We start from the raw sequence: 11,622 nt of genomic DNA, 5'->3' as shown, positions 1-11,622 counted from the left end.
CGACAACCATCAACACATTTCAAACTATTGAAATTTCATTATAGTATCCCACAGAAAGCATTTATCAAGGCAAAATGCCCTTATTAACACATCGGTAAATATTCGATACACCAATTACTGTTCGTAAATGGGACTTCCATTGAGAGACCGGTAATAATGCTTTATTAGAGTTGAGAAATGCAATCTCATAACTTATGAATCATTGAATCCCTTGCTCTAAAGAAACGTGCCGTGCGACAACGTTTTTGCTGTAGTGTGATAACAGTGCCCCAGCGATCGATGCGTCATATAATGGTGACTTTTCAAGTTCGATACATTTATGCCAACATGCGAGTATCATTCTTAGCGCTCTGTTTGGCTGTATTATCGAAGAACGCTTTTGGAAACAAGTATGGTAAGTTGATATAAAGACTTATAAAACGCTTTACTACAGAATATTCATCAAAGTATATCAAATATTTCGACCCAACTTTCTATGACTATTGAAACCGCATGTTAGGAATAAACACTCAAAAAACCTGCGGAACTTCTCGTAAAGATTGCCCACGTTTAGTCAACTCTCTTTTCGGTGCTTGAGCATCGTTGACAATCTCTCACGTTCTATTTTTAAATCTCAGACATCATAAAAAAATACAAAAATTAATACAACATTTTAAACATTTCTATTTTAACTTTCCAGACGTGCAGATTAAAAACAAAAAAAAACAAAAACAAAAACAAAAAAAATGAATGAACGATCGCAAAAAAAATTCTTTATCCGTACAAATCATTTCAAAATATATCTCAAACGAATAAATTTGTGCAAGTTGGATTTTTCCGAGCATTTATTCTTCATTTTTATACATTTAGGGTTTTGAGTTTGATATGATTGGATAAGTCATTCTATTTATTGCAGCGCTGTAACACCACGAACACTCCACAGCTATTAGATTCCAGAAAGGGAATTTCAATCCCATGGAAAATATATGAATATTTTATGTCCCATACTGGCTTGTGTCCATCCCACTTAACCAAATCCCGTTTTCTCGTTGCCTCAAATCCAATTTTCCCACGTTGAGTTAAAAGCAAACCCGTCTCTCTTTTTATATTTTTTCATTTTTTAATTCAGAATCTCATTTGTAAACTCTCTCATTGCCAACATTTTCTATTATCTGTTTAAGAACCTAGCTTGAATCAGCCTTCTTTCTGAATTACTCGCCTAAAAAAGTATATATGCTGCGTGGTATAATGATGTAGGGATGGTTATTTGATGATATGATATCTGAGCTTGCATCTTCTTTGATACATTAGATTTTATTGGTCTTGATATCGCTTCGATCATCAATCATAACCAATCAAATTGATAACAAATTTATTTTTTGATGAATACTTTGCAAATGCAAAATAACTGCGGGACTAATCGAGCACAACAATGATATTACATGATTTCTACTCATGATTTCTATTTTATATTTTTCTTTCATATATACACCTATTTTTCTCTCTTTTATAAAGTTTCGTTGGCGAACACGCTTCCTTTAAGTGTATGATAAAATCAACTGACCATCTTTGATTTGAATGCTGCCGCCCTTCCTCTTGTACTAGTGTTTGTTCCGCGTTCATCTTTGTCGCTTTTCTTATCCGTTCACCTGTTTTGACATTTCATTAAAATACATTTATCCTTCACTCGCAAGAAAACTGATTTACATGTACATAGAGCACTATATGGTATGTAAGATAAACAACGTTTTCCCATAACTGAACTTAAGATGGCCTAAACCGTGTACTTTGTTTTGAATCTACCTTGAGTTAAAGGACACTTCTAAGAAAATGCGAAAATGCAACCAACAAAAATTCAAATATCTATATTCACATTTATATATTATAAGCGGAGCTTTCATTTGAAACTTGATTTCTAGGTCGGTGGGAAAAAACCAAACTCGTAAGATTTTATCTTCAAACCGAAAATATATTAAATCACTTCGGTTCAGATTGAAAGTGATATTAAGAAATAGAAATAAAAGCATGTAAGCCTTATGCGTGACTGAAGGTAAGTGAAGTTTTGTCAGGAGACGACAAAACGCCAGTTTTTGGTTATGAAAGAGTAGGTTTTATTTGATTAGAGTGCTGATAATGAACGGGTTGGCGTCCTGAAGCCTTGTCCAGAAATTGTAAAAAAATGCGCTATTTGTATGACGTGCAGAGGCGCCAGAGTCGGTGAAAATTGCACTAGTCGTTATTGATACTAAATCGTATAATTTCAACTGAGCCGCGCGCGTTGTACCTCGTTTTAACAAAAATTCATCGAATCCGTCGCATAACTATCGAACGGTTTGACGTTATATTCAAATTAGTATATAATATGAATAATTTTTTGATTAAAAATTAAATTTTTTCTATTAACAGAATCTTTTTTTATAGTTTTTTCGTGTGAGGGTTTCCAATAGAAAGAAAACTAAACTAGAAGAAAAAAATATCAATCATTCTTACCTAGTAATCTGATTGGTAGTTGGTTGCTAGGATACTTCAAGGTAATTGTAAATATGCGCAAAGCGTCCAGTAGATATTGTGTAATCTTCGTAAAATCCTATAAAGTCGAAATACGTCAAACAATGTTGCTATTTTTACCCACAATTGAAATGAATCTGGAGTATATTTATTCAACCATTATCCCTTTCATTTCACAAGACAGTTGACTTTAATTTTAGCAAAGTAACTTTTCTAAAAACTTAAGCCGCGTATATATTTTCATAATTCAAAACTCTGCGATTAAGTAACTTTCGTTGATTTTGAACTCGCGAATATTGTAAAAATGCTGAATTATAATTAATCAAAAGAGTATAGATTCTTACTAATATATTTAAGACTAAGATTTATTTTTCATATATATAATAGTTTAAATTCTAGCTTAGAGATAACTAGCTAAAATCTAGTGTGAGCTGCGTCGGTGTTTCTAATGAAACAGTAATGATGAAAAGGTAAATTTTACACCGCGAAAAGATAAGCGAAAAAACTAGCGTCCGAAACGTCAGTAAGTTTTTTCTTCTTTTCATCTTTTCACGGTGTAAAACTTACCCTTTTATCATTACTACATCATATTAAGGAGAATAAAACTTTTAAGTGCTACTATGACGAAAATCGCTCAAACTTGGATTCAGCTGAAACTTCCTAGGAATACTCTTTAAAGGTCCAATAATCACTGTATGAAGTGTTTTCTCGATATTCAGGACGAAAGTATGATATTTTTACGATTACTTTTTGGAGTCTGTGACGTCATACACCCAACATCAAACATTGCTACATATATTTCTTTGTATATAAATCCTTAATTTATTTTATTCCTATGAAGCCCAAAGGGTGGCTAATGTGCTTATTTCACATTACTTGTGACTATAATTTCTATTTTGGGGTGTTTGGGTATTTCTTTCTCCCTTTACTACTGATATTTTGGTCATAAACTACAAAGAAATGTATGGAGCGATGTTCGATGTTGAGTGTATGACGTCACAGACTCCAAAAAATAATCGTAAAAATATCATACTTCTTAATATTCCTGAATATCGAGAAAACACTTCATACAGTGATTATTGGACCTTTAAAGAGTATTCTTAGGAAGTTTCAGCTGAATCCAAGTTTGAGCGATTTTCGTCATAGTAGCATTATAAGGTAGTCGTGCTCTTCAGGTTTCCATAAAGAGAATTGCTCTTTTCACCAGATGAAGAATTATGCGGAATAGGATGGAAAAGCTACAAAGAATCCTGTTACACAATACAAGCCTCTTCAAAAACTTGGGAACAAAGCCGAGACGACTGCGTAGCTCGTAATGGACAACTGATAAAGATAAACGACCAAGACGTGCTGAATTACGTGTATGACACGTTCATCAGGCCCTTGCACGGGCAGAGCGCATGGATTGGTCTGTCTAAGATAGATGGGAGGTTCCAGTGGCAAGACGGAAGTAACGTCACATTCTCCAACTGGAACCCCGATGAACCAAATAATGTTGGAGGAGTAGAAAAGTGTGTGGAGCTGTTTGTCGACAGCGGGAAATGGAACGATATTGAATGCAAACACCCAAAACCTTCCATTTGCAAAAAGGGTGAGTTGTTACGTTGAGAATCAACTTAGATTTCCTAGGGGGTACCCTCAGTAAACACCTATGGCGTTATGGTTTTCCATTCAGAACGCGTGTCATTCCCTTGAGTATCATGTCTTTGGTTAACAGTTGCGCGTTAGAAAACACAGAAATATGGATATAACTCAATCAAAACATCTAATTTTCAAGATAATAACTGGTATGAATAGACCGTTTTCTCAAGGTTGCGTGCGTGCGTAAGGAACTTGACGAGCCACGACACCAGAACAGGAGCTTTATGATTAGAATTATCATACATTTATATGAATTTTTTCAATAAAAATTCATAAAATTGATTATTCTCCTCTTTAAATACAAAACTGGCTTCTCGATTTTACTAAATTTGCGTTTTTCAATTTTGTGGCCCGTCAAGTTGGATGCGCACGCGACCTTGAGAAAACAGTCTCATTGGGAAAATGATTAAGCAGTTAAAGAGGTCTTTTGAGTGTCAATGGTAAGAACAAGCCGGGCAAAAAAAATAATTTAGTCACTGGATAGCGGTGTCGGGTTCGAAATCTCTGGCGTATCCGTAATTTCAATTAATTATATTTACAAAAATGAACTATTATTACATTTAGATATTAGAAGGTAATTATTATAATTTTACGATACATGTAAATTATGCCTAGGGCCTAAATAAACCGGGGAGTTTTCTAGTTAGGCTCTAGCCATTTGGGATACTTATTGGTAATGGCAACGACAAAGTAACTCAGTAAGTATATAATTGCATAAAAAATATAAGAATGGAATTGTAAGAAACAATGAAAACAGAGAAAAGTTGAGAACAAAATTAGGATATAAATAGATAAGTAAGTAAATCGTTGATTTGAAGTTCGCCTTTTTGTCTTAAGTTTTGGACTTAAGTTTTCCTTTTTTATCCCTCAGCGAAAGTAATGGTCCATCCAGACAACTTGGTCATGGCATCCTTATCTAACGTGGACTTTGCCCTTCGCGACCATACCATACAAAACATCCTGGCTATAGACGTCATGGAATGTTCTTCCTTTTGCTTTGCTGAACCGAACTGTTTTTCCATAAATTACCAATATGACAATCATGGGAATAACCTGTGTGAGCTAAACAACTCTACCAAGGCAGTTGCTAAGCCTGGGTCATTTGTAGAAAGACCTGGATTCATTTATTATGACTGAAAATTAATGCGCAGGATTAATAATATTTATAATATTTAATAATGATGTGCTGAACATTTGTTTCGCTCGACAACCTTAAAACTGTAGAGAGTTTTAGATTGACTTTTTTTCTCCCCGCAAACGGCAAACGTGACCACGTTTTCATAGTTTTCCTGTATTTTACTTTACCTTTTACAAACCTTCTCACCAAGCGCAAATATACTTCTTTTTTTTTCTCTACTACTTGGACGTTTTTGCGATTCTTTTTCAGAAATTTAAAATAATTTTTTACTGGTCAACTGACGTTTCACGTTTGCCGTGAACGTAAATCTAAAACTCTCTTGTATGTACATAATGCATGTTAGATGCTTTCATCCTCTTTCATAGAGCCTCTGGTATCACCCGTTTACTACTACTGGTCATTTTATTAAATCTTACATCTTAAATTTAAAAAAAGTACGTACATTTTACAAAATGACTTGCTCAAGTCATTTATCGAAGCCATAAATGTTATCTATTCTATACAAATCACAATACCAAGATAAAATGAAAATGCTCATTCTCTCTTGACTATCTTTTTAAGTTTCCTTGCGATCTTGTGTTTTATTTTAGACTAGTATTGTTTCAATCATTTTTAGGACCAATTTTTTCCTTTGCGGATATCACGGTCCGTGCTATGCATTTGGCAAAATTTACTCTTAATACGATGTGCTGCTTTCGATAAATATTATAACGTGGAAGGTTTTTGGTCACCAGGTGAACCAAATAATTTAGGATATAACGAACTTGATCACAAAGCATAACAAATTTTCAATTTAAATAATCTAAACATACGATGGAATCAAGATAAATCTAAAACAATATTACGGTTAAGTTACTTTAAAAAATTACTTGACAAAAATAAATAAGCTATCTAAATGTCTACATTGCAGTTGATAATTAAAAAATCAAAGTAAGTTGTTCCATAAAGAAAAATCTTATAAAGAAAAAAATAATTTAATCTATCAGACGGCTATGGGCTTTGTTTTTCACCGCCGTGAATCGAGTTTCTATATATAAAAATAAGGTTTAATTGAACAGTTTTTGCTTCTTGGCAATCTCTTCCTCGAGATAGTCCAGTCGTCTAATGATGCTGTCTTTGTGCATCTCAACGTTTCTCAACTGTTCTTTGACATCTGCGATTCTTTCAGTCGAGATTTCAGTATTGTCTTGCATCTCCTGGATCGCCTCGTTTAGTTCTGCCTCTGACTTCATTACTTTGGTGAGCTCTTCATTACAGTCGTCAATGCTCCTTTCCATTTTGGTGATCTGACGATTGAGCAGTTCTTTTGGTGACATGATGGCTGATCCACGACCTGACTGGTGTCTTGTTCTAGGAGGGTAATCAAGATTATTATTAGTATCATCATTATCAGCAGCAACATCATTATTATCATAACCAACCTACTATCATCACCGTCATGTATCATCATTATGTATCATCATCATCATCACCACCATCATCATCATATCATCACCAGCACCATAAAATCATCATCATTAACATCCCCACATCATCTTCATCTTAGTAACCACCACTAACAGCATCATCATCACCACCACAACCAACATTAGCACGGCAATCATCATCACCAGAACTTGAAGAAAAAGATTTTCATCAAAGACACAATGTATGGGTCACAATCGATGCTGAACAAATACAAGAGTTCTTCATCATTTCCCTTACCTAGTCTGGTCATGCAAGGAATGTCCTGTTAGCTCCCCAATCCTCTTCATTGTATATTCTTGTTTCTTCTCCGAAGGAGCGTGTGCGTTGGATAAGTATTCCTTTAGATTTGCACGAGTTATGAAGGCATTCTTCCTTGCAAGACGTTCTGTTATTCCCTTTAAAGTAAAGTCAACATTGTGTTAAATCATACGAAGACTATCATATCAAATTTCCACCAAATACTAGACTGCATCCTTCTTCTGTTGATCAAGAGTCATTAAACTGATAGTAAAATAGACAAACGTACCTGATTTGAAAAGTCTGTAGCAGACGATCCAATGACCTTCATGTTTACTAACTCTTCCACGACGTTCATTCGTTCTTCGACAGTGCTTGGCTGGTTGAAAGCAGCCTTGAAAGCGCCATACATGGCAGAATCGTCAGGTATCCCGCTAGAAGCTCTTGTAGAACGAGATCGCTGGAAGAACATGTCTTGACAACAGATTCTCATTGCCTAAAAAAGTATTATCATGCATTATGAATTGTTGTTGCAACTGTACGCAATAAACAAATGCACGAAAGAACGAATACATAACATGATGGATAAATAGATAAGATAAGATCATATGGGATGGGGTGGGAAAGAGAAGACCAAGCAATAAAAGAGAAATACAGACAAGGAAAGAGAAGTGAAGAGAAAATTGATAGAAGAAAGTACAGGTAGGACAGGTAAGATGAGATGGAATGAGGTGAGCCGAGATGGCTTTAACTATGCATATTTCTTTCATAAGGTGAAACTGTCAGTATTAATTCAAATACCTTATAGAATTCCCTCAAGAACAAAGGATTATTATCATCCACGAGGTTGTCAACCTTGATGTGCGCCAAACAGTGCATGATAACAACTACAAAGTCTCCAACCGAGTGCATTCTCTCCTGGCGTATGAACAGGATTTTGCGGGCATGCTCGAAAAAGAACGAATTCCTAAATGCATTTCGTTGGTAGTCATTGTTTGGAAGATTGGAAGCCAAAAGCAACGTCACATCCGGTACTTTCATGGCTTGTTTCAGCATATCTGTCACAAATACACCAAATCTGTAGACCACGAAGTTGGTAGGGCTGAGTTCGTTGATGTCCACGGGGACCAGATCTCCGCCACACAACCATTGAGCATCTTGTACATCAATATATGGCCTTCCTCCCTTAGCACCAGCGACTCCACCCTCGCCGATATTATTGCGCAACTTCGACTCAATCTCGTTGAGACTTTCAAACAGAGGGGTACCCATGACCATGCCAGCTAAATCTTGTTCAGAAACTCCTAAACGAGCTGTTGTAGGAGCAAGTGGTATGGAACTCATTGCATCAGGAGCTCCCGAATCTAAAATGAAGACAAATGTAACGAAAATGAGAAAAGTCAAAATGTCATTTTGTAGGTCAGTTTATATCATGGTAGATCCCTACTCTGAACCATACAGCCCATGTGTCTTTGGTTCATTCATGCAGGCTTAACTAAGTTCTAAAGATATTCAGAATGGCCACAGGCAAAGGTAAATATATGCTTCCTTGGTCCTTATTTGTGGAGGATAGCATATACTAGCTATTCCGTAATAAACCCGTAGCCCTCATTCAACGATAAATTAGAATTTCACTTTTGCCCGGAAAAAACTCTCGAAGCACACGAAAGAACCATAAAGCAACTCTAATCAAATATAAGGGCGGGTCCAAAGATCGAACCCACGAGCAACAGGAAAAAATGCGAATTGCCAGCGCACACAACAGGTATTTCCAGTTAGACTCTTATTAGCTTAAATCTCTTAAAGGAGCTCTTTTAAGAGTTCCATGTCTTCGATGATAAGGGATTGGAAACTGAAGTATTGGTACTAATAGTACCCTTCAGAGTTCCCTGTGCCATCTTGAAAGGTAGCCGTGCCTTTGCATTGAAACGAGACGAACGGCGAGCTTTCAATAATAGAGACGTGGATAATTGTACAAGGTGTTAAAAATGGTCTCTATCATTGCAAGCTCACCGTTCGTCTCGCTTCGATACAAAGGCATGGCTACCTTTCAAGATGGCGCATGGAATGTGAAAGGGACTATTGCTAATCTACTGCACGAATCACACACCAGATTTGTCTTTCGAGGAAGGAGGTGTACGTGGACGTGAGGGAGTAGAAGCACTCATCATCTGTGCTCCTTCTTTCTGCAAAGCTTGGATATCCTTTTTGTGTTGTTCCTCAGCCTCACTGGAAGTCTTTGCAGCAGTGTCGACGATATCCTTCATGGCTGCGTCACGTTTCTTCTTGCGACGGGCTTCCAATTTTTCGCGTAAAGCTTCTTTCACTCGGTCTTGTTCTTTTCGGAGATTCGTTTCAAACTTGGCCATGTTTTCTTCGTGCTCTTTGAGCAGTTTCTGTAAAAAAAAAAATGAAAATTGTAATGAAACAGTTTTAACTAGACAAATCATTCTTTATTTATCTCTGACTTGTGGCCAATGGTTCAACATCTTGTTAATACTAGGCTGAGTTTCGAGATCTCTGTTGCTTAGGGATATTCTCGATTTTGTGCACACGATACTCATGTATTCCAGTGAATTTCCGTGGAATTGCAAAGTGTTTGCATTGTTCGAGTTGTGCAGTTCTTTACTTTACCGTTGGTATTTGTGAATATTTTACCACTGAAATGAGGCTAACCTTGAAGAAATGAGTCTGTAATCAAGGAACAGAGCGTTATTTAGCGAAGGTCTATTACCTCTTTTTCTTCTTCGTTCAAACCCTGCTGAGCAAGAGAAAGTTGACGAGACGCTTCTTGCTCTTTCGCAAGCTGCATCTTCTTTGCGACCCTTTCAGCTTCTCGTTCCGCCAACCGTAGTTCTTCTTGGTTACGTTCTTCATCCAGTTTTTCTTCTAATATTCTGTAAAAAAAGAACAGAACACGTTGATGATGACCCTGGTTCACTGATTGGAGTTAGTACCCCCTATTAAAGTGAGAGCTACGCAGTTAACAGTCCCACACAATTCTTTGAAAGTGCATCAACAAATTAACAGAGTATGAACTGCCAAGTTTACACCACACAGCATCAACGCGCAAAACTGCCTGCAACCGTGTCCTGGCCATTTTGGGCGTCTGGGATGATACGCCAACAAAATTTCAAGTGTTTTTTTAAAAATTGTACAGAAAGCACCGCACATTTTAAAACAAACTAGGACAATAATAAATTTAAGAAAAATTTATTGCGCACCTAATCTCTTCATCCATTCTCTTTCTTTCTTCCTCGCTCTGTATTCGTCGTTTATCTTTGATTTGGTTGATTTTGTTGGCCATATCGAACATTGTTCGCTCACGGTATTCCTTAGCTGCATCTGCGGCTTTTTGGGATTCTTCGATATACGACTGAACAAGTTCCTGGAATAAATATAAGTAATACAGAGAGATTGAAACTCGATTTTGAGCAGTATATCCCAACTAAATATTCTGATATTCGCCAATGCTTGGTTGGCGTTGTGGTGACAGTGCTCGCCTCTCGCTAATGCAACCGGGTTCAAGCCTCAAACTCGTTGTATGAATCTATACACCCAATCGAGATATGGCGACCTATTTCTATATCTATTGCTGTGGATGGGCTAGCCTGTTTATGTGGAAAGACAAAGTCGTTTCCACATGTAAGATAGGCTATTCACTGCATAGTTATTCAAATTGGTCGCCATTCTTAGATTCGGTGTCTAGTTGTTTATTGGTTCTCTACGGTGCTTTTAGGGGTTTCCTTCGGTTTTCCCCCGTTTTCCTCCCTCTGCAAAAACCAACAGTTGATTTCTACTTAAGTTCAGTAGATGAGGAGCCTCTTTATCGAAATGCCATACCTGAATCCTATTTGATTTTTGCCTCCTGACAGTTGTATAGTTACTTCTGATTGACCTACCTCTTCAGTCGAGAGTTCTTTCATGGTACCAGCAAGCTCAGCCAGTTGTTTTTCTCTAAGCTCAAGTCTTGCATAAGCATGCTTGACTTCGAGAGAAGGTAAGGCCTCATTTTCAGCTTTCGTCAATAGATTCTCAGTTTCTGCATCAAACTCTGCCAATTGTTTCTGTAAATGCGCAGAAGAAATAATCAAGTAATTAGTATCACGTTTTGAAAGCAACTAGCAATTCAGTGATGGTCTCAATAATAGTTATTTCGGATTCGGAATTCTCTAACAGAAAGCACACTTCTAATACGCTTTTGACCTTTACTCTATGGATACAAAGATGTACTATATATATCTACCTTGTGCTTGAGTTTCAACTCGGCTTTCTGCTGTGCCAACTCTCCGCTACTCAAAGAACTTGATTTGGAAATAAGTTCCATAAACTCCTGCGGGGAAAAAATTAACTGAGTAAGAATGAGGAAATATATTTTTTTGATTTTAAAACGTTGGGTTGGTACCTGTTCTTGTTCCCCGATAAGTTGGTCCCTCGCAGCCTGGCGGGCTTCTTCTTCTTGTGCTCTTGCTTCAGCCTTCGCAATCTCTGTTTCTCGAGCATATCTCTCTTCTGCTTCCACTTTCTCTTGTGTGTGACGCTGTTGCAGAACTTGGAATATTGTGTTGCCTGCCTGTTCGCTATCCATGGTTTGTACTTTGTCTGAGAGGACTTCTTTTTGTGCTTGACGTGCCTAATAATGGAGAAGATCA

At 36.9% G+C, this 11,622-nt stretch overlaps 2 protein-coding genes across 2 annotated transcripts in view; one reads left to right on the top strand and one right to left on the bottom strand.

Annotated features, from left to right (window-relative positions):
- Positions 1 to 5,531, top strand: LOC116295510 (C-type lectin lectoxin-Phi2). Its single transcript, XM_089028773.1, has 3 exons — positions 1 to 394; positions 3,695 to 4,078; positions 5,000 to 5,531. Exons 1-3 carry the CDS (start codon positions 280 to 282, stop codon positions 5,263 to 5,265), a joined length of 765 nt encoding a protein of 254 aa, XP_088884899.1. The 5' UTR covers positions 1 to 279; the 3' UTR covers positions 5,266 to 5,531.
- Positions 5,532 to 5,649: 118 nt separating this feature from the next.
- LOC116295506 (uncharacterized) overlaps positions 5,650 to 11,622 on the bottom strand; it is a 51,658-nt gene continuing 45,685 nt past the window's right edge. Inside the window, exons 63-72 of the mRNA XM_031703335.2 lie at positions 11,376 to 11,603; positions 11,217 to 11,303; positions 10,873 to 11,037; positions 10,195 to 10,358; positions 9,705 to 9,867; positions 9,081 to 9,366; positions 7,772 to 8,334; positions 7,260 to 7,466; positions 6,971 to 7,128; positions 5,650 to 6,616 (exon numbers count right to left, since the gene is read on the bottom strand). Of these exons, the coding sequence (XP_031559195.2) occupies positions 6,313 to 6,616; positions 6,971 to 7,128; positions 7,260 to 7,466; positions 7,772 to 8,334; positions 9,081 to 9,366; positions 9,705 to 9,867; positions 10,195 to 10,358; positions 10,873 to 11,037; positions 11,217 to 11,303; positions 11,376 to 11,603 (2,325 nt within the window). The 3' untranslated portion in view covers positions 5,650 to 6,312. The remainder of the gene's footprint in view (positions 6,617 to 6,970; positions 7,129 to 7,259; positions 7,467 to 7,771; positions 8,335 to 9,080; positions 9,367 to 9,704; positions 9,868 to 10,194; positions 10,359 to 10,872; positions 11,038 to 11,216; positions 11,304 to 11,375; positions 11,604 to 11,622) is intronic.

This window comes from Actinia tenebrosa, unplaced genomic scaffold, assembly GCF_029948245.1.
Source record: "Actinia tenebrosa isolate PJP-AT-01 unplaced genomic scaffold, QUT_ActTen_1.0 PGA_scaffold0__85_contigs__length_37466705, whole genome shotgun sequence".
Taxonomy (NCBI): domain Eukaryota; kingdom Metazoa; phylum Cnidaria; class Anthozoa; order Actiniaria; family Actiniidae; genus Actinia; species Actinia tenebrosa.
The sequence above is the reverse complement of the archived record's forward strand: the minus strand, read 5'-3'. Positions and strand labels throughout refer to the sequence as shown.

Coding starts and splice junctions, on each gene's coding strand:
- LOC116295510 (XM_089028773.1), top strand. CDS start 280: ATGCGTCATATAATGGTGACTTTTCAAGTTCGATACATTTATGCCAAC. Junction 395..3,694: donor CGCTTTTGGAAACAAGTATG/GTAAGTTGATAT, acceptor TCTTTTCACCAG/ATGAAGAATTATGCGGAATA. Junction 4,079..4,999: donor ACCTTCCATTTGCAAAAAGG/GTGAGTTGTTAC, acceptor TTTATCCCTCAG/CGAAAGTAATGGTCCATCCA.